At 41.1% G+C, this 23,409-nt stretch overlaps 1 protein-coding gene across 9 annotated transcripts in view; it reads right to left on the bottom strand.

The window, feature by feature from the left end:
- Positions 1–246: 246 nt before the first annotated feature.
- Positions 247–23,409, bottom strand: part of PCDH15 (protocadherin related 15) — a 114,499-nt gene continuing 91,336 nt past the window's right edge. For 7 of the 9 annotated variants that reach the window (XM_061565304.1, XM_061565312.1, XM_061565309.1 and 4 more), the window contains 9 exons: positions 20,934–21,143; positions 20,088–20,176; positions 19,065–19,241; positions 16,174–16,392; positions 13,790–13,900; positions 7,563–7,587; positions 6,585–6,661; positions 5,420–5,561; positions 1,539–4,280 (listed from right to left, as the gene is read on the bottom strand). In XM_061565304.1, the coding sequence (XP_061421288.1) occupies positions 2,184–4,280; positions 5,420–5,561; positions 6,585–6,661; positions 7,563–7,587; positions 13,790–13,900; positions 16,174–16,392; positions 19,065–19,241; positions 20,088–20,176; positions 20,934–21,143 (3,147 nt within the window). In that variant the 3' untranslated portion in view covers positions 1,539–2,183. Of the gene's footprint in view, positions 4,281–5,419; positions 5,562–6,584; positions 6,662–7,562; positions 7,588–13,789; positions 13,901–16,173; positions 16,393–19,064; positions 19,242–20,087; positions 20,177–20,933; positions 21,144–23,409 lie in introns of all 9 variants that reach the window. The other 2 variants (XM_061565306.1, XM_061565313.1) reach the window with 2 other exon arrangements.

Raw genomic sequence — 23,409 nt, 5'->3', positions numbered from 1 at the left:
TTTGTATATGGATGGATATGAAGGCCGATCGTCTGACTATTTCGTTTCTTAAATTCTTAACAATTATGCTCGCAGATATTTTTTGATATGAATGTTATTGACTCAAAATTACATGCAACTTCCTTCTTAGCCATGAACCGATTGCCCAGCAGTGCTCCGATTTCCTATTCAGAAGCATGTAGAATTTTCAATATGAACATTCATAAGTACACAAGCATATGTTACAAGCCTTGTATGTGAGCACAAGCAAATTTTATTATAATTTTATACATTATCACGTATCGTCAAAATAGTTCTGGGCATTTTCATATCAGCGGTGTGTGTGTGTGGTGAGATGAATAGCATTTTTATGAAGCAATTATTCAAATGAAATTGTAACATGTGACATTTATAATAATTCACCGGGAAAGTGAGATTTTTCAAATGTATGCTTCACATTACCCAGTGGGAATACATAATTGTTGCTTGTATGACAAGACCTTGCAATGCCTCAGAGTACTACCAATGTGGCCTAGTGTTAGTTCATATCAAAATGTGACATATTCTGTGTACCAATGCAAGGTACTGGATTGTATTTTTCCATTGTGCTGTAAATAACACATTGTATATCACTGATTATACGTTAAGTACTGTGCCTGTTTATTGTAAAAAATAATTTTCTCATTAGTTTATCTTCGTACCAGATTTTTTTTAAACATGTTTTTTTGTATTTTAACTATCAACACAAAACGTTAAAGATTTTACTGAAGATGAATGCAAGACATTAATTTACAACACAGCTGTAATATTGCAAGTGAAATGTCTGGTTTATATTTAAATATATTCTCTTAGAATTCATAAGAATGTCATGAAAACGTGCACAATTACATTTATGTAACTGAATTGTGCCGATTTACAACCCAGGAATGCATGGTAAACCCATTTCCTGTCAACCTTTTATACACATTTAAGAACACAAAACAATTGTACATATTTTAGAATAATTTTTAGATCATATTCAAACATGGAAATTTGTCAAACCATTTTGTCTACTAACTACAACAATAAAACAAAAATAGAGCACGAGCATTTTTGTATTCAGATTACTGTTGGTTTTTTTGCTAAAAATATAATGAACGGTCTTTAAAATCTGTTGTGCTTCATACATTTGAATGTCAAAGTTTCGTCATTGGAATGCTCAGCTTAGCAAAAGGCCCCATCCACAGCTCCTCTTCGGCCGAGGGCGACTCTCCATCGCTGGTGGAGTGCATAGTCTCCCTGGTCTCGTCCGCGTTGTCAGCGGACGACTCCATCTCGTGGAAGACGTGCTGCCGTCCGCGGCGCTGCAGGGTGCTGCTGCGCGATGCCGAGCTGGGAGGGCGCGTCAGCGTGGAGCTGCAGGATGCGCTCGACGGAAGCAGTGTGTTCATATTGTCGCCTGTCTTCCCGTACGACGTTGCCAGGTTTGACTTCTGCAAGTAGCTCTCAAGAGATGTTTTCCCATTGGACGATACTCGTTTCGCTTTGGAGTTATGTGGTTTTCTAGCACTGGAAAGTAATGGATTTTTCCCCTTCGACGTGTGTGAATTCCATTTAGTTCGGACAACCGTCCCATTCTGGGTGATATAAACGTGCCCCGATTGTCTGGACTCACTGGTGCTGATATAAAATCTTTCTCGCTCCACGGTACCGTCATCTCCTGTTGAGCTACTTTCCCAATGCTGAACCTTGTGCTCCTGCATTAACATAAACAAACCAAATTAGAAACGAATTATACAAATCTGAATATAAATGTTACTCTATGAGTAACTCAGAACATTTTAATATAAAACAACATTGGTATTTTGAGGACATTTAACATATTAATCACACTGACACTTGTAGAATTCCACTTCAACCACTGATGAGGTCACAAAAAAGGCACAAGATAGTTTATATTGTAATAAATTGAATGGTAAAACATTCAACATATCAGCAATTCTCTATTTTAAATTATGACAGCACAAACAAGTTAGTAGAAATATAATGACGAGAAAACGCAAACGTTAGTTCCTGTTAGTAGAGCCGCATGCATGTAACATTATTTGAGAAAGAGGTGGAATGAAGAACCAGATATAATTCTGACAAAAGAGAATTTCCAACAAACACAGCCAGACCATGCTAAGCAATGGGTTTACCAGTGCGACTAGGATGAGCGTGCTGCTTTATAACATGGTGACAGTGGAGTCACTCTCTGGAAGTGAACTGCCAACTTGGTTTTCCGTATCTCCTGTGAAAGATTCTTCTTCATCACTGCCCTCTGTCTCTTCAATTTCGGTTGAAGGGAAATTTTCGGAATCTGTTTTATCCTGATGAGAACTTTCATGATCTGTTTGTCCAGAAGTCCGGGCATCTGTGACTCCGCTGGATGTCTGCAAACGTTGTGTGTCAGCTACACTCAGGACATCGCTCATTTGAGTCTCTTCCTCACTAGATTCTGAAATGGCCATGGGCAAGCTCCTGTTAGCAAAGTCACTAGTGGAGGAAACACTGCTGATATTTTTGAAATCATTTGTTCTAACCGTATGAGCTGAGCTACTCTCCACGGTAGCTTCAGAGTCGACGACACTCATTGTAGAACAAGCTCCACTGGTATGGACTGAAATATTGTCGCTTGTCTCTGCTAACGACCTATATATGGATGAACCATCAACAGAAGTAATGTCTTCTGAGCCGCCGATAGACATTGCATTTCTGGAGCCCATTTCATCTGCATGCTCCGATTCAGAATTTTCATTCTCCAATTCTGTTGTTTCAACACTGGTTCGAGATTTAGATGTTTCATCTCCTGAGACACTAGGATGTTCAAATCCATCATTCATACCCTCACGATCAACATCCGCAACCTCATTCTCATCCTCGTGTGATTGTTGTAAACTTTCCTGATCATCCAAAATTGCATCAGTGTCTGTTGAAAATCCTCTGCTAAATGATCTATTTAAATGTATGCTGCTCATTACAGACCTTTTGCTCTGTGCTACTGTACTTGCATCAGATGTATAATCCACTGAACACATTTCACTCTGCTGTGTCTCATCCTCAAAATCTTCAGAATCAGACTCTTCTCTATGCTGGCTTCTCTCCTTTTGACCATTTTCTGAACTAAATCTGCTTTGAGAATCTTCGTTATCCTCGCTGTCTGACATACTGTCCGCTGATACGTTATCTCTTTCTGGCAGTTCAGACAAACTGCTTCTCTGACTGTAATCATACTCTTTTTCAGTTACATCACTGTCACCAAAGCTAACTTTTGACTTTGTGCTAGTTGTTTTACTGGACACACTTCCTGATATAGACTTCATTGGCCTCGAAGACAAGGCACTTCTATCAGACATTTCACTGAGCACTGAAAGATCATCAGATTCATTATCGTTGGTTTTTGTTGTAGCGTTAGATTCGCTTCCTTCTTCAGAAAACACACTGGCAGTCCTACTGATGGTCTGGCTCCTGCTTCTCAGCGATGCGTTTGAGACACTGGAAGCCCTCGATCTGCTTCCCTGATCAGACAAGTTGCTGCTCGTCTCCGCACTCATATGATCTCTGCTTCTGGTTGACGACATTGATCCCTGACTTGACAATGATTTTTTTATGCTGCCCTCACTCGTATCAGACACACTTTTCACACTTTTATCACTTATAGAAGAACCCTTTTTTAAATACTTCCCAGTGCCTTTAGAAACTTTTTTTAAAACACCACCTATTCCAAAGGTTTTTGGCTTTGAACCGTTTTGAGCTTTTTGGAAATAATTCCCATTGATTAATACAAGTTCGGAAGATGAACTGGCCTTGCTAGAGTGCCCATTGGAAATCTGTTGGGGTTCTTGAGGTTTGCTGACCTGACCTTTTATCTTTCTAAAAAACATGGGGAATAGTTTAGCTTTCTTCCAATGCATTTGAGTTTGAAGAATAGGTTGTTTATCTGAAAAATCATCGGGTCCTATTTTGCTAAATATTGGCTGATTTTCCACATCATGATTTTCTGGGCTGATGTTGTTCGATGGTAAAATTCTTCCACGTCTTGCTGACATCTGTGATGCTGGCAATCCATCGTAATCCTGAGCGATAGCAGCAGATGGGCTCGAATCTCCAGTTTCTATTTCACTCGCATCCATTTGGGGATCCTGCCTTAAGCTGGGCCTCTCACTACCAGAGTGCCCCGTTTCTGGCAGGCCCTCTGCAGCTGCAGGCGACACTTGCTTCTTATGCTTGCCTTTCTTTTTTTGACCTACAGCTTTTTCCTGCGTGTGACCTTCATGCATAAGCTGAAATGATAGGTGAAACGTGTTACATCATGCAAGTTAATGGACACTATTATGGAATAAAAATGATCAAATAAAAAAAGCTTCATACCTTTGAACAAAACGACAAAATAGGAATATTCAGAAAAATACCAACACCATTGTTCAAACATGATGGTTTGGGGTTAACTTTCAGTGGATGCTCTACAACCTTTCCAAACAATTCTATTAACAAGTGTAGGCATATTGATAAATATCGGTAGAGAACATTTGTTTTGTCTTGTTCTTTTATATGTAAAGCACAATTTACAGTTAGCATCGCAATTTTCTCTCCAACGAGGATTATAATTGTAAACGTAAAAACAATTACGAAAACAACAATTGTGACATTTGCAGGCACGTTTTTCTATATAAGTTATGTATTGCATGGTTTGCGTCAAACTAGGACCCATATATAACTGCCTATAAACATTTGCCAGTTAATCAAAATTGGTTCAAACAAGTCTGACCGCTGATAAGACACTTAATGTCAAAACCTGTTCAGAGTTTGATTTTGTCGAAACAATGCTGCTCAAATGATGCACTCCCAGAAGGCTGATGGGATGTATCCAAAACAGTTTTATTTTATGTGGAGGGGCAGATATGGGAAGAATGCAAATTGTTTGTTAAAAATATGGCAATAAAAAGCAAAGCCCTTCATTGTGGTCGTTTTCAATTCAACTGCAGAGACAAATAGCACTTGGACATCCATGGAGTGAATCTCATAGACAAGAATATATTTATCATTTTGATGGTATTGTTCTTGGCTGAACTTAAAGTGCCTTGGGATCACTGAAAAGTGATATAAAATGTCGATGAATTGTTTACTATTACTTATTATTGTCAATTCGGGGATTATTGTTACCACATGTAAGTAGGGTTGCCACCTCTTTCACAAAAGATACCAGGAGATATTTCTCGCTCGGCCAAGGTCTAAAAGAACTGTGCAGTTTACAATCACAAAGTTCAACAGTTCTCGCGGGATCTCGGCACAAATCCATTCCTGCCACTCAATCACAGCTGCCAATTACTGGACTGTCCCCAGGTCAAACCCAGATAGGTGGCAACTCTAACATGTAACCATTACTGAGTGTGTTCTGAGGTGTAACAAAAAACGATCTCACCTCTCCATCGTCACCCAGACCGCCACCTTCCCCGTAGTAATAGTCGCCTTCATCCTCCACGATGGGTTCTCCGTACTCGTTAAACATCCGCTGGGGCGCCGCAATCAGCCGGCGACGGCTACCAAACCCTGCCACGCCGTACCTACAAGCACCGCAGCAAACACATTCGGCAAAAAATGTGCAATTCTATGTCAGTGTTTCAGCTGCCTTTTTTTATCACGTGTTCGTACTGTTTATTCGCCTATATACACTAGCGTAGCATTTCAACTGTCACAGCTGGAGTGACTGTACATGAATCCGCGATGTGCACCATTTCATTATTTATATAGTTAATTTTGCAATTGATGGTGTGTGGAATTCATTGTATGAATGTACACTGTATATGTTATAGATTTAAATTATTGGTTTATGTGTCATTATGTTCCTGCTATGTGCGTGTGTGTGTGTCACCTTGGACACCCTTGCAAACGAGATGTTCCAACTGAAGGGATTTTCCAGGCGAAACATTTTAACTAATAAAATACAGTTTAAATCTAACAAATATTTTCTCACGCAATGAAACATCTTGTATATTTTCCTTCCTCTGCACCTTACTGATTATGTAGCCTAAGGCGATTGCGCTCAGGATGGTCTCGTAACAAATACGTCTTTATTTAACAACATCGCTGGTATCAAACAAGAACCCGGCCATTCGGTAACAATACCAGCAATAGCCGTCTCTCTCTGTCTTGACTGTCAAGAGCGCATGCACGTTTTCCATGCACGTCATTCGCACAGATGTCACTGTAAGATGAAAAGGTGTTTAATATATTTAAACAAAGAGCTCAAGGTTATTCTAGATTTGAAGCTTTCATGACTGCAAGGATTCATATTCTTTGCTTTTTTCGGTAAAGTCACGTAGGTAAAAAATAAAAATTTATAAAAGTAAACTAAAATAAAAAATAAAATAAAAATCACGACGTTTCGGAGGCAACACAAGCTTCCGTCTTCGTGACTTTACCGAAAAAACCCAAGAATATAAGCTCAAGGTCAACAGTGGTGAGCCAGGAGACGGCAGCCATGACGCCCTTGTGTAGGGAGGGAGTTTCACAAATGTGTGTGATCCCCCAATCCTCACTGCCTCCACATGGAGCATAACCACCAGCGCCCGGTAGATGATACTCACCCTGTGGCCTCGTACCCATAGTAATCATGTGGGTAGTATTCTTGACCAGGATCAATACCGGACTCCATGGAGAGCTCCTGCGGCACATTAAGAAGACATTGTGTATAGAATACCGACATGCTGAAAGGTATACATTTTTGCAAAAACAAACCATCAGATCAGTAGTGGTAGATTGGAGCAGAGAGAGTGACAAGGTGGGGAGTTATGGCGTATGAGTGGCCATGAGGAGAGAGGGTGCAGGGACCAACCTGTTCCCTACAACTTGGGCAACTCACGGAGGTGTGCTATGTTTACATTGGACTTCACCTTGTAATTCCTAACGTCACTTACGCATAAACATACCCTGCTGTCATCGTAGATGGTGAAATCAGAGGTACAAGTGACCGAGATCAGGGTTTCAGGCTGATGTACCACTGCGAAGAAATATATGTAATCATACTTCACCATGCTGGTTACTGTGGTATGGTGAAGATACCCGACTTTGGTACTGCACCACTCACGTTCAGGTGACCCACCCACCATGATGACAGCAGGGTAGGTGTAGGCGTGATGTCAGGCGTACAGGTGCATACAGGCATACACATAATTTACTTTTTTGTAAGATGAATTCTGCCCTTTATAGTCAACAAATTATGTTTTCCAGGTCGGGCTGTATTTTAAGCTTTTTTGTTTCTATCATGCTTTCGCCTGCACTACGACCGCAGGCGTCTTCAGGAGTTGACCTGGGTGACCTTGCCTCGTGGTTATACTGTAAACTCTTTGCGACTTGCTGTCTGCCAAGTCAACACATTTACAAATTCCGATTGATCAATTCACAGCTGATGCGTTGTGTACACGTGAGTGAGCATTATGCAACAATTAGAATTGCTTCGAAGGTGTTTGCACTTTATTCGATTTGTTAATGGTACAGGCATTGGTGGTGGTAAAGCAGAGTGATGGCAATGGTGGTACAAAGCATTCCAGTGTACAACTGCTTACCCCTTGTTGACCATATCCAATGTTCCTAAAAGGAAATAAACAAAAACGTGTATATATATTTTAGCTATATTATCCAGACCCACTATAGAACAATAATGATGATTTGTTCTATATAATCACTGTACAACTAATAAACCATTGTTTATACACAGAATAATCAAGTGTCATTGTGGAGAATGAGAAACAAAATAAATTAGCAAACAATTTCCTCCTCACATCTATCTCTCTATGTAAAAAATGAAAGTGTTTTTTAAACATCCCATCAACCATATTGCCTTATGGAAGTGCATTATATCAGTAGCAGCAGTTAGACACAAGCAAACTCTGGACTGGGTTTTGACATTCAATGTCCCGTCAACAGAAACAGGCTAGCTTGAACCAATGCTGGTTCACTGTCAGATGCTTAGAGACGAGGAACCTCTTTGCTAGACATGGGTCCTAGTATTATGCAAATAATATAATTCGTAACATAAAATAAGAATTTGCGTCCTTAGTTCAAGCAAGCCTGACTATGCTGATGAGACAGTGTCAAAACCAATCCAGTTTGCTGGTATTGAACTAATGCTGCTGAAATGATGCACTCCCAGCAGGCTGTGCGGACATACTTGTATTATTTTAACAGTTTCACTGAAAACTCATGTGCATCGGGCGGTGAAGACAAGGCAATTTAAAACCAACATAAAACCAAAAATAACGTATTTATTTATACACAAAATGAATGTACCCGACATGTACAAATGATTTTTTCCATGAAAATGTGTAGATGCTAAACAGAAAGCTATGAAAGCAAGACCGGCAAATGCAACGGCAAATACAACGTTATTATTCCTGCAAAACACACATCAACTATATTCACACTGTCAGAATCACACTAATCTCCACTTCTTACCTACATTGCTCACAGCCAAACACCGCTGAAACTAAACTATACTAAAAACTATATTCTTTGGGTCTTCAGGTAAAGTCACGTAGATAGGTTCAAAGAAAATAACAAGAAATAACAAAAAACTACGACGTTTCGATCGCAACACAAGTGTTCGTCATCAGGAAGAGGGGGTTAGCTTCTAAAGGTAAACTGTTTGTAAAGTTTCGAAATGGGCGTAGCCCAAATGTCAGCAGCCAATGTTGATGTAAAAACTAAACTATGTTTAATTTTACCAGGTAAGGCCCACTGAGCTATATAGCTCTTTTTCAGAAGCGACCTGGCCACAAATGACAGCTCAACGAAGTGGCTCATCATGTGGAAATTTGTAGCAGCCAAATACTCTAAACGCATGTTGATTCTAAATGTGGAAGGAAAAACCGGAGAACCCGGAGAAATATCCACGCGGCCATGGGAAGAACATTCAATATACAGGCGTCAGGGTCGGGATCGAACCCACGACCTCCTGTATACCAGGCAAGGTCGTTAACTTCTCGCCAATGATCCACATATGCAATCCCTATTGTTCAGTACATATCGTCCTCGACTTACGAACGGCTATGTTTTTGAGACCTGTCCGTAAGTGACTTTGTTCGTATCTCGAAACCCAATATCTAATTGTATATACACTCAGTGTTATAAAATGTCTTATGGTTCAACAAAAAAGGAAGCATTGCTAAACCCATAAATAAGAATAAAAATATTGTACATTCTCACGTAATACTGTAATAAATACTGTAAAGTAAAACACATTAATAAAGTAATATGAAGGGGAAAAAAAATCGGTTTTATTTTCACTTACCTTGCGCCAAACGGTTCACTGTCATTGTGCATCGCGCCGGATGCTGGGACTCAAATTGAATGGTTCAAATTAATAACATTCTATGGCGGGCGTTCGTATCCAGGGGACTGTCTGTATCCATATTTGTATGACACATTCCAGTCCTAACTATGCATTTACAATTCTTTATTTAACTTATTCTACTTGGTTCTTTCGGTAAAGTCACGTAGAAGGGAAGTAATAAAATAATAAAAATAAAACAACTTCCCTTCTACGTGACTTTACCGAAAGAACCAAGAAGATGAATCCCTGCAGTCACGAAAGCTTTAAATCGAAATTTAACTTATTGCAGTGTATAAAACTTTTTGTCTCCTCATTAACCTTGAGCCCAACTTTTCAGCCTTCTTTTTTAAGTTCTTCAACCATTTCCTGTTGTTCATACCTACTGGTTGTTACTGTGACTACATCATCAGAATATCTTGAGATGGTTTATATTTCTACAACTGTTTATGCCTTGATTAATCAAAAACATTTTTTTGAAAAATAACTACGAATGTTGCTATGAATGACGAACTCCGCTCTCCACGTGACAGGTGACTACACAGGCCTCTTATTGTTTCATAGTCGTGGGATATTTAAGTTTACAAGATATGTTGTGTTTTATTTAAATATTTTAATTAAAACACACTTTCACAAGATTTTCAACTGTTACAGCTAGAGTTCATTCGACATCAACCAGCAGTGTGCACCATTACATGATATCTTTATTTACGTGAATGACTGGGTGTGATATTCATGTTATAAGTGCACGCCGTATATGTTATAGATTAACAACGTGTGTAAGTAAATACATTTATAAACGCACAACTCTTGTAGCCTAAGTTACCACGAGTGAGTCAGACCGTTTACAATCGCGTCATGTCAGGTTTGCTATGTGTGTGTGTCAATCAACACCCGGGACACCCTTGCAAACGAGATGTTCAATCCCAGGGATTTCCAGGTGAAATATTTGAATGAATAAAAAATAAATGCAATGATGTAAAGCACATTAAATCGAACGATTCTATGGGCCTGATTGTGTAAACTTCGTGTCATAATTTTGACTTCTGCTCAGGTATATATCATTGCAGTCCAATATTCTTAGTGCTCATATCCATGTACGTAGAGTAGAACTAAATAAACATTTTGACAGTTTCCATGCAATTTACTTGCACAACAGTTAACACATGTTTGGCTTACTGTATCAGTAATTAAAACCTGAAGTGTCCGTAATAAGATTTATGCATCCTTAAAACACTGCATCCCAGTGATCTTGCACATCAGTGCTGTCAGCAGAGCTTAGCACGGGCAGAAGGCTGTCAGCGTCACACCCTCTCACGGTGGTGCCATTGCTGCCCTGAATTCTGTCGGCAGAATTAATGGCTTCATACTGACCCGTCTCCACGTGTCCATTGCGCTCCTTGTAATATTTTAGTGTGTGCCCTCTTTGCGGACCTTTACTCAGCAGATGGCACTTATCTATCTGGCTGTATATGTTGGCCACAGACCTTTCAATCTCCTCCAGGTTGGGAATTGTTTTTAGGATTCCCTTGAGAGGCCTGCGGCGTCTCTCGTTAGTGGGCAGTGTCTCGTTAGTGGGCAGTGTCTCGTTAGTGGGCAGTGTCAGAGTGGGCGAGGAAGGGGGCTCAGAGGAATGTGCGCTTGCTTCAAGAAGAGTAACGGAAACAGGGTTGAGATCGTGTGAAGGAGGATCCACACTACTTGGCAGGGGAGGTGGAATGTGTTGAGAATAAGAACTAGGGACAAGTTGTGGAGGCAGAAGAGGAGGTGGAGGAGGTGGAGGAGGTGGAGGAGGTGGAGGAGGTGGAGGAGGAGGTGGAGGAGGTGATGGAGGCAGCAGTTGATGAAACTTTGGTACTGGGGGAGGAGTCGGTTTTCTGTTCGGAGGTGGCGACGCATCGCACAAGCTGTAAGAAAGTAATTCTCGAATTGTTTGGGAAGACTTTATGCTTCGAGATTCCTCCTGACCATATTCAACCACCTCTTCTGTAGCATCCCCGTTCATCACAGGTAACTGCAGCAGCCATTGCATTGGGCTTGCAGCACCGATATGGGGCAGCATGAGCAGCTCTTGTCTGTGCGAGAGTGGGAAGCTCCAGTTCTGCCGCACGCGAGTTGCGTCGTCCATAATTGGAAACATTCCCTGTGTTTGCTGTGAGCCCACACGCTCCTGCAAGCTAAGCGGCCTCCTCTGTTGCATCAAAGTGATGTACGGGTCAATGCGCAAAGGACTGGTGGTGATGTAGGGGCTCTGATCAGATAGAGCAGTGGCACGACTGTGCGATCGTAGGAGACCGTGACGGAGGCTTTCTTTGTTGTATTTATACGCTTGATTGGTTGCACAGAGACCAAACATCTCGTGAAATTCATCTTGAGGGAATTGGGAGATGCTGCATCCCAACACACAGCACCGTTGTAGGGAACAGCACATGCAGGATAAGGGGAAAGAAGAGAGAAATGGAAGGGTAATGGAAGAGAGAGAAAAAAAAACATAGCACGCTTTATGACAAATAAAAATGGAAAAGCAGTGTTTAGATGAAAGTTGTGCAATCTTTACCTTAAGGTGCATATTGTCTTGTTGATTATGCAGAATTATATATTATGTGTAATTGAGTGCACCAGATAATAATACTCAACACAAAATAACAAACAAACTAAACTACTATTTTATTTTACAAGGTAAAGCTGACTGAGCTATAAGATGTTTTTCCAAGGTGACTTGACCACACATGACAGTGAATTTCAGTGGCTTATGTCATCACATTTGTGTATTTATAGCAGTAGCCAAATCAACTAAACACACGTTTCTAAACGTGGAGGGCAAATCAGGAAGACACGGAGAAAAATGCACACGACCACGAGGAGAACACACAGACTCCACATATACAGGCATGGCCAGGGTCGGGGTCCAACCCATGCCTTCCTGTGTACCAGGCGAGGGAGATAACATATGATCACCTCAGCGCCCAATAATTGTTGATGTTTTGGGAAATATAAAATCCAAATAAACAGACAATACGTCTCCGTATCATCTCTCTCTCCACATAAAGGAAATTTAAGAATGTTGTACATATCCAAACGGCCACAAGGCATTCTGCCAGTGAATTTTCCAGCAGCATTGGTCCATCACAAGCAAACTCTAGACCACTGACATCAGCAATTAGGCTTGCTTGAACCAATGCCGATGAACTAATACTATACTAACCATGTTCAACTAGGAAGCTAAGCCTCAATGAGTTTTCAAGACTCAAGTTTCAAATAGAATCCTGCTTCGGAATATTTCACGTGTGAAAGAAAATGATCCGGTGAAACCCACGTAGCTCTTGCACCAACATGCCGTACCACCTACTACATACACCGAGTTGTTCATAATGTTCAATCTCTGCATGATCTGCCAACTGTGCCTCACAATCAACTGCATAGATAGCACTTTCATGAAACTCAAAGTGATCTCGTGTTCAAATGAGCATTGAGATGATACTCATCTCTTATGTGCAGCCATGAAGCAGTGGGGGAAATGCCACATACCTATAGCAGGGGCGAGTTTATCATTAGGAATACCACTGACTTCCTAACAAAGTGGTTTCTCATTTTATCGACTGTGGAGGGATGATGGGCTGAGTCGACCTCCACCCAGGAGTTGAACTCACAACCTTCCGATTGAGAGCAGCTCGCTCCTCCCGCTGAGCCACCTCGCCGGATAACGAACCTACTATGAATGGACCTACTATGAGTGCAAGTCTAATGCAAGGATTACAATTGCAATTCCTATGAATGTAGGAATGTAAGATTCCAGTTACAGTCCTGGATGCAAATTGTTAACTTAATTATTATTATGTTTACCCAAAAAAAATCTCACTGAGTCTCAAGACTCTTTGATCGGGAGGGTTTTGCCAAGTTTTCAAAGTAGGGGACAGTGCTACTGTGATGTGATCCCGATCGAGCAACTTGCAGGTACATATTTCAGCGTTGGGAAGTTTGGCCAACGCCAGTTACATTGTGTGTTGTTTTTAGCTGTGGGAGGAAACTTGAGAAACGGGAGGAAACCCATACAGAACAGCAGGAAAACATACTCTTAGGTTTTTCGGTAAAGTCACGTAGGTAAAAAATAAATAAGAAGAAATATAATTGAAATAATAATAGGAATAAAATAATAAATCACGACGTTTCGGAGGCAACACAAGTCTCCGTCATCAGGTGGGACCGTCACAGCTAGATTTACTGTCTCAAGTTATATATATTATTATTATTAATTTTTTACCTACGTGACTTTACCGAAAAACCTAAGAGTATGAATACTTGCAGTCACGAAAGCTTCAAATCTAGAATTAGCAGGAAAACACTCAAACGCCATGAATAAATGCGCCCGAGTCGGGAATCGAACCCAGGCTCATCTTACCGTGAGGAAACAACGTTGTGTGTGAATATCATTTCAGGAAAGGCAGCTGCGTGGAAATCACTCACCCCGTGTTGTCGCCGGCCTCGTCGTACTGCTGAGCGATCGGCGACTGCGCCGTCTTCCCGGTAGGGAGAGCCGACTGGATGCGCGCATTCTTGGCACATTCCGCTTGGCGTCTGCACACCACGAGGACACGAGCGCGATGCGTGCACGATTAGCAAATGCACGATGAACGCAAGTGTAGTTGACGTGTGCAAGTTTGTTGGGATGGCCACGTTTTCATCACCTTGTGTCAGCGGTCATAATAACAATGTGGCTATACCCTCAGCTCCTGAGCTGGTAGTCTGGACAAGGTTGACAGCATTGCACATGCAATGTGGTGATCACATGGCTTGCAGGGCATGCATGTGTTGAACCAATGCTGTTGAAAAAATGCACTCTCAGAAGGCCTGTATGGCTGATAGGATGTGTGAAAAATACTTTTGTTTTATGTAGAGAGACAGACATGGGAAGGAGGTGCATTGTATACTTTGTTATTTTGTATTATATTTCAATTAACTTGTTATTCACTTACTAGTACAATGAAGCATCAACTTCATACCCTATGTTCGCACTTATATTTGTATACCCATAAGCATAGGAAAATATAATATGTAGATTATATTTAAAAAGCAGAAAACATTACAATGTTATACTTGACTTGTTTATGATTGAAAGTGACCATAGTACAAAGATATGTTACTTACTCTTTGAATCTTTGAGAATGCACAGGGACAAAAGAAAACAACATTAGTAACACATTGACATCAATAGCGTTTTGTACAACCAGACAGCAGAGGCAAAACACAACGCTCATGTAACGTTACCACTGCGAATCTACAGAATCTAGTGATGCCCATCTACGCAATCTCACAGGTTCCGATTGCTACATCTCAGGCTTAAAGATCTTACGCAGTATTCGTACATAAGGATCGAATACAGTGTTCCTGTACATGGCCAATTCCTTTCGGGAAGAGATCTGGTACACACCATTGCAGAGTACACACCGGTTTCCTTTCCCATTCATGCAAAAACTTCCCCAATAAGGAATTTGTCCAACATCCCGAAGCAGGACCCTCCCAAAGAAGAGTCTTGAGACTCCGTGATGGGGGGCTCACACCCCCACCCCCAACCTCTCGCCAACACTCAGTGTGAGCGCCTAAACTACACGTGAGGGGTTAACTCTGCCCCTCACCCGGCCCCTCACCCCCCACCCCCCACGAATGATGCTCATCCTTCATCTCACGCCCAGCTTTTCCCCTTTCTGTGCACGTGGCATTGAATAACACTGGTCAACACACTTTTTCTGGCATAAGGTATTCCAACGGTTTTAAGGTAATTTTTGGGTGCTGATTCCAAATCTGGCATCAGTTTTTGTCTATCACATCAGGTTTTTGAGATATCAAATATTGCATTTTCAATAAAAACTGCAGAAGAAACATATTAAATAAATGTGGATATCTACATAAAATTATATTATAAACACACTATCCTAAAAATACAGCACCATTTTTTTACACTAAAGCAGTCACTGACTCGCAACAACTTGCAATCATAAGTGACAGAGTTAATTTCGGTAAAATCAATGAAAATGCGGTATGCCGATAGCATAAAAATTAACCCGTAAAAACAAAGTTTTTCACTATAAATCCTTTATATGCGTGGCATCGGTTTTATTTTATTATTCATTTCTGTTTATCTTGAGTAAGAGTTTCATTTTTATCACATTGGTATTTGAAATTAAATATAAAATAGTTTTTTCCCTAAAAAGTGGAAAATTTTGGAAAAAAATTTTCACGAAAATAAATTGTCACGCACAACGAGTCTGTGTGCAAAATGTCAGCTCGATTGGATCACGGGATGTGGGTTAAAAAACCACCGAAAGATTTGCACGGTAGTAAGCGCGCAAGCAAGCAGGCAAGTGAACTTAATATAAAGGATTTAAAAATGAGATGTGATAGAGCAAATTTGAGATCAGATTTGGAATCAGCACCCTGAAATTAGTCTAAAACAGCTGCAAAAGTCCAGGCCAGAAAAATATATATTTTTTTGTTGTTGACCAGTGTAATGAACGCTCCCCTAAAATTTGTACTTTGAAAGAAATCAAGATCGAGACGTCATCATGGCCGAAGCCGCTGACACCTCCTCACTACCGGCACCCCCTGCCCTCCACCAGATCCCGCAGCTATTGCGCACTCAACACGCAGCGACCTCCTTCTTAGCTCTACCCTGACGTCTTCGCCATCGTCTGTTAGGATCTTCCCCTTGGTGGCCGAACTCATAGAGACCACTCAAATGCCTCGGGTGTCGGTAATTGGGTATTTTTAAAACAGCTTTAGAAAAATAACACCTTACGAATGTGTGTTTTAATAAATGAGCCTGAATGGATGTCGTGCACGAGCGTGCTCACTGCTTGTAGGTGACGATGACGATGAGGATGGCCGGGATGCAGCAAATGATGATGATGACGGAGAGTGCGATGAGCGCGCCCTCCGTGTAGCCCAGAGCCTGGGCCTGCTTCTGCACCGACTGCACCACGGCCGGCGAGCGGATCTCCTGCACCCGTGCTCCGGCCCCAAGAGACGCCTGAAACTCTTTGTTGATGTCCAGAAGTTTCCCGTCCAAAATTCTGAAGAGATCAACCCGAGAAAGACTCTCGTGTTCAAAATATAACGGCATGTGTTTTTACCTCAGAATAAAAAAAAAGTTACATTCTGGAGAAATCCGATAAGCTATAAAGCTCTTTTTCAGAGATGTCCAGTATATACATGGACACAGATAGCTTTTCTGTCTCTATGTCTAGCTTCCCGTTGAAAAACCTTGATCTTAAAACGCATCTCAGTTACATACGATGCTTAATAATATACACAAAGAGGTTTTAGATAAGATAATGTACAAAATAGATGGACAATAATACACCTTTTTTGTGCCTTCACGTAAAAAAATGTAAATATTTTTATTACACATAAATTCAGCAAGATTGATTCAACAAATGCACACTCTGGATTAGTTTTTCACATTCGGTGTCTCGTCAGCAGAGTCAGGCTTTGCTTGGAGTAATGCTGGTGAACTGCCAGATGTGTATAGGCATTTACGTGAGATAATATAAAAAAACAAAACTCAGCTTAACGCCACCATGTGATGATGAACGTTATTTGGTGATGCGCCGCCATCAGCTCAAATTAATTCCTACACCATTCTTGCACTTGACGTGTAACTTAACAGCAAGTGGAACTACTCAAAATTGCATTGTAGGCTTCACGGGAGGCATCTGTTCTGCTAATTTTGCTACTCTTTAGCAAACACACTCTGTTAATTGCAAAGCAGAGAGAGAGAAACATGCTTGATTCGTTTCAAAAACATTTGTCTGTGTTTCGATTTAAAGCTTTCGTGACTGCAGGGATTCATCTTCTTGGTTCTTTCGGTAAAGTCACGTACAAGGGAAATAATAAAATAATAAAAATAAAACATAATATATAATAACTTTTATTATTTTATTATTTCCCTTCTACGTGACTTTACCGAAAGAACCAAGAAGATTTGTCTGTGTATTGCGACGTGCAAGTAACGGTGAGACGGAGCTACAGGGACAAACAGAGAAGCAGAGACAACTGAGAGACTGCGGGATCATGGCTCACGTGTCTTCAAACCTCTTTGGATATAATTGTGAAACTGGTTGAGGCATTGTGGCATTTTTTACTTTTAACAATGCAGCTTAATCATCGCAATATTTATATGTTGGCTTAAACCAGTAACCATCTCCTCTTTTGGGGGTTTTCATTCCAGAGCAAAACAATAAATTTTGATTCAGTTTTCAGTTTAGGTTCAAGACAATTAACAGTAAAACCCGTTCACCGGTTACAGCTTCCAGTTCAGTTAGATGTTTTAAACTGCACAACATTTGTGTGATTCACCAACCCTCGCTGCCTCCACAGCGCTGGATTTCAGGCCTGCACTACTGCCGCCCATAATCTCTTTTTTCCAAAACCCTTTTGATGATTATACTGCTTGTTTACCCAGGAAAGCCTCACGGAGGCCTAAGATTCTCTTTCAGGAGGGTCCTGCCAAGTTTGTCGCTGTGTGGTGATCCAAAAGTGAGTAATTCGCAGTAAATGTTTTGTGAGGTTTGGTTGATACTCGTTAAGTTGGATGTTTTTTTTTATATAACCTAGCTCAAATATAAAAACGTATTAACTCTAATCTATTACAACGTTATTTGTTGCTGGTCACATGCGTATTATCCCTTGCAAAACCAATTACAGTCATTCAAGTTCTCGCTGGATTTCTTCTGAAAAGGTACTTTCATAAACCACTTCTCACATCTGTAATGTAAAAAAAATATCCGTTTAATAAATATATAAAAAGTTACAAAAATGTCTTATACCCTATAACTTATATGACATAGGACCATATGTGTGTAATATGGTAAACAGAAGGTAAGAGTGATTTTTTTTTGCTGAAATGATCATTGAAGCGGTGCTCATCCTTCTGTTTACATCCTTGAGTCAGTGGTTCAAATTCCACATTCCTCGGATGAGGGCAAGTAGGTCCATATGACAACCACTGTTGACTTCCCAAAAAGTGGTATTAATTTTATCGACCCCCAGAGGGACGACGGGCTCAGTCAACCCGCAACCAGATTTTGAACTCACATGCCTGTCAACCCCTTGTCAATGCCGACCTTCTTGATTTGAAGCTTTCGTGACTGCAGGAATCCATACTCTTTGGTTCTTTCGGTAAAGTCACGTAGATAGAAAAAATAATAGATCACGACGTTTTGATCGCAACACAAGCAAGAATTATCAGGTGGGACAACCACAACAAGAAAACTGCTGATGGTGGATTCAATCGGCTGTGGTTGTCCCACCTGATGACGATTTCTTGTGTTGCGATCGAAACGTCGTGATCTATTATGTTTTCTACTTATATGACTTTACCGAAAGAACCAGAGAATATAGTGCCTACCTTATTATAAACCAATTCAGATATTATTGGTCACCCCGTGCCCTTATATATCTTAACGTTCATCCTACAAATAGACATTTTATTTTTCATGTATTGAAACGGCTGTACGCCGTATGGACCTTTAAACTCAATTTCCCTGGACAAGAATATAGGTAAGCCGTATGGGTTGAAAGGTGTGGACTCGCAACCTTCCCATTGCAAGTTGCCCGCTCTGCCGCTGAGCCACCAGGCCGGACATAATATGTTAGGCCTGATAAGAATTCAACTGGAATAATGCAAACATATATAAATGAATACAAGGACAGTGAAAGCAATGTGTTAAGTCATGGGAATTACTTGAAGAGTTCCTTGCTGGAGATGGCACGGTTAGTCATTGGGTCAATGGCATAGACAGCCACGTCTGAGTTGGTGTAGTCCTCCTGCAGGTAGCCTTCACCGTACTGCCGCGGGCCGATTGAATCCACCACCACCTTGGCCCCTGGAATCTGATCTTGGATGTACCTCTCAATGATCCTACACATCAACACAGAGGGCACGCACAGCCAGAACGAGCACCATCAAACTTCACTGCAACATGTTGATAGTCCTTAACAGTCTCACATGGTTTCAATCAGGAACATCATCATCAGCATCATCAGTCAAGTTCAATCCACTGCTCGATGAAGGCCTCCCCATACAACAATACACGCAGCACCACCACGAAGCATGCATGGGCATGACATTTCATCCTTGTTAAAGGTACTACACTATATGCTTGAGAGTAATTGGGAGGTGTAATAAAGAGCATTAAGTATGCGTTCAGGGAAGTGATGGCTTAGGGGGCCTTCATCCAGCAGTGGATTGATCATGGCTAGGGTTGCTACCCTTTCCAGAGAACAAAAATAGACCATTAGTCAGCCTAGGTCTACCAAACAGTGCAATTACTGCGATAGAATGCAAAATAATGATTGTATTAGAATTGCACTTGTTTACCCAGGAAAGCCTCGCTGGGTCTCAAGACTCTTTCTTAGGAGGGTCCGCTCAAGTGTTCACAATAGGGAGCGAGCGATGTTGCTATTTGTAATCCCAATTGAGTTATTTGCAGGTACATCTTCAGCATTAAGATGTTTGGCCAATTCCCAGTTATGTTGTATATATATATTTTTTAAATAATGCCACCAGATCTCTGTACAAATCAATTCCTTCCACCCAAACACAGATGCCAATTCCCAAACCCATCGGACTCAAATCCTGGTCAAACTTGGACAGAGGTGGCTACCCGAGGTGAGATGCAAATGCAGCCATTCCATTCGTGTCGAGCGCAACCACTCGATGTTGAGCCAAGCGCAGTGAGTGATGTTGGAGCCACAAAGCACATACTTCATCAGCTGGTCCTTGTTGTTTTCCACGACTGCCGGTGGAATGGCGGAGACAATCACCTGCATGTCCAGCTCGTTCACAACAGAGATCTGCACGGACAGGAGACGAACACTGCCCATCTACACGCACGTGATGCACATCGCTGTCTGCTGGCGCAATGCGCGTATGCAGCATCAGTAACAATGCAGTGCATCCGTCAATAATAGTGTGGCGATAAATGGAAACAAATATATATGTTATATGAGACATTTGGGGAAATGCCCTTTCTATGTAGCACATCAAGAATTGTGGTTGCCTGTCATCTACATTTTTACACATTTTACTTTTAAGGCCACAGTGTTATTGACAAATGTGTTAAGCTTTTGTGCACCACTGACAATGCAATTAAAATTTAACACGTAGGCTTTCGCGACCAATATTATTCATAATATAGGTTTTTGGGTCACATCCCGTTATTTATAAATGTGTCGTAACGCCCCTCTCTACAGCACACCGGTGGGCTAAAGAAGTGAATTATTTTGTCCTTTGAAAAACGTGACACATTTTTTACTGCTTGACCGTGTCGGGTGGTGGAGAGTTACGACACATTTATAAATAACGCGATCTGACCCAAAAACCTATATTATGAATGCAATTTCACCAAATAATTTACGGCATTCTTCGGATGGTTAAACAGGGCTATGCTCCTAAAATCACTTCGAAAGATTCACTTCATTCCATTGCGGAATGCGTAAATATAAAACTACATTATATAAATTGCAGCTAACCCTATCCTTGCACACTGATCGCATATGTCAACTCTCAACTGGTCTCAATAACAAAGTATGCGCGACGGGTTTGACGTACCACCACTTCAGACGTGCCACTCAGTCCAGCTCCGTATCTGTCGACCCCCATCACCTGGAACCTGTAGTACTTGCGTCGCATGTTATAAAACAGCATGGCAGTTTTGATGATGCCAGTCAGAGGCTCAATGATGAAGCCCTCGTTGGTTGAAGATGGCAGCAGCAGTTTGTAGGCAATCATACTGTTATTGCCGCTGTCCCGGTCATCTGCCTGATTGAGATGTATGTATTTATGGACATGAGACATAATGAAAGAAGTTTTAAAAAAAACATGCTGGGTACATACTTTGAAACCATAAAATTAGAAAGGCATAGCTTTGACATTTTAAAATGTATTCATTTTATTTAATTGCTGAAAAAAATGAAATTTCTAGATACCAATTGCTCATCACTAAAACTGAAAATGTGTTCAGTTTTTAGTTGTTGAAATTTTTACATTTTGACTGTATTTGTTTTGCATTTTATGACTAAGGATGCTTTTGACTGCCTCTGCGAGCTTTCGGAACTAACGGTGAACCTCAGGAATACTAAATAAGCCTTTGTCTGGCTCTACGAGCCACAGGCATTATTACAAAGACTTCATAACCATGAGCCACAGAGAAGAAGGCTCAATTTTGCCTGGCTTTACCTGGTAAAATAAAAAAAATAAAGTTTAGTTTTATTTGTATATATATTTTTGTAAGTGATTAGTTTACCCTTCCGATACTTTGCATTCCTATCGTGGTTTTGTATTGGTTGTTGTTTTAACCTTGATTTGAAGCTTTCGTAACTGCAGGAATCCATACTCTTTGGTTCTTTCGGTAAAGTCACGTAGGTGCCGGGCTGTGCCGAGGTCCTGGTCTCAGACTGTGACCTACGTGACTTTACCGAAAGAACCAACGAGTATGTTGTTTTAACGTTCTGACCTGCCCCTAACTAGACATCTGTGAAAAAGAGCTTTATATCTCATCGAATTCCTCCAGTATGAATAAATATTCTGATTCTAATTGTGAGTTTCAAGATGCTCATTTTTTACGAAGTGGCTGTTGTGTAGTACTAGTTATCGTATACAGTACAGTATAACGTATCGGACTTCAGCAAATGCTCTCAGCCTGTGCTATAGTCATGCATTTGCATGATGCGATGTTCGTTCAGAACATTTCTTTGCATTCTGTTCCAAGCAACTGCCAGAACTTGAAGGATTGTTCCAGAGCACTCCAACCCATCCTCACTGAGAGTGGGGATTTGGCAGGCGTCGCAGGCCCAAACCCTGGAGGAGGAGTGGGCGAGATAACGAGCGCGTGGCGAGATGCCCACAGCATGTCACACGGCGTCACCTCTGCCACTGTGCGGCGGAATTACAAAATCAAAATCTTGATTTAGACCGGAGGAATCCGATGAGCTATGAAGCTATTTTTCACAGATGCCCAGTAGGCGTGCGTCAGCAAGTTACAACATCAGCATAATGCACGGGCAAAAGTAATACTAATCACATACCTGCATTTCCAATATCCCCTCCCTTTGATGCTGCTAATCCTGCATAATGCACGGGCATAAGTAGTACTAATCACATACCTGCATTTCCTATATCCCCTCCCTTTGATGCTGCTATTCCTGCATAATGCACGGGCATAAGTGGTACTGGTCACATACCTGCATTTCCCATGGGTATGCTAGATTCCTCTTGATATGCGAATTCCATTGTCGGGGCGCTCTTCCCCTTTCCAACCCAGCTTAAATATCCGCTACCAAGCCTGGTGGTGTTCATTCAGACGCTGTCTTTCGGACAGACCTGTTCTTCACCTGAGGATGGCTGCTTGCGTTGTGGCCGAAACGTCGTGAGAATTATTTTATTATGTTTTATTTTTATTATTTTATTACTTCTCTTCTACGTGACTTTACCGAAAGAACCAAGAATAAGTTACAACAATATAGTGAGGTCCGCATTTCCTTGGCACTTCTATAGCCCCGTCCTATACTCCTGTGTTATTTATATTGTCCACAATGACTAGAATTATTGTTGTGTTATTTATGACAATTTTTCGTGTCAAACTAGGACCCATATCTAACAGAGAAAGTTCTTGCCTATAAACATCTTGCAGTCCAACCAGTGTTGGTTCAAGCAAGCCTCATTCTCCTGATGAGATACTAAGTGTCGACATTTCGCCAGAGATTGCTTGTGTGGAACCGATGGTGCTGAAATTATGCACTCCTGGAAGGGCTGTGTGGCTGATGAGATGTGTGAAAAAATAGATATTTTTCATATGGAGATATGGATGTGGGAAGGAGTTATAGTGCCTGCTTATTTGTTTTGCTACTCAACCGTAACGCTGGTCTAATCTCACAAATGTGGATGCATTCTGCTGTTGCACAGTTGGGAATCGGACCCCCATCAAAAACTAATCGTGGAATGGAGCCTCATTTGTGACAAAAAGGGCTGTGGAATGGAATGACGGCCATATATATTTTTAAAGTTATCCGTAAAATCATTTTTGACA

The sequence above is a fragment of the Lethenteron reissneri genome, chromosome 34 (genome assembly GCF_015708825.2).
Source record: "Lethenteron reissneri isolate LAM-NWPU_2019-01 chromosome 34, ASM1570882v1, whole genome shotgun sequence".
In the NCBI taxonomy this organism is placed as follows: Eukaryota; Metazoa; Chordata; class Hyperoartia; order Petromyzontiformes; family Petromyzontidae; genus Lethenteron; species Lethenteron reissneri.
This window is presented reverse-complemented; position numbering and strand designations above follow the sequence as displayed.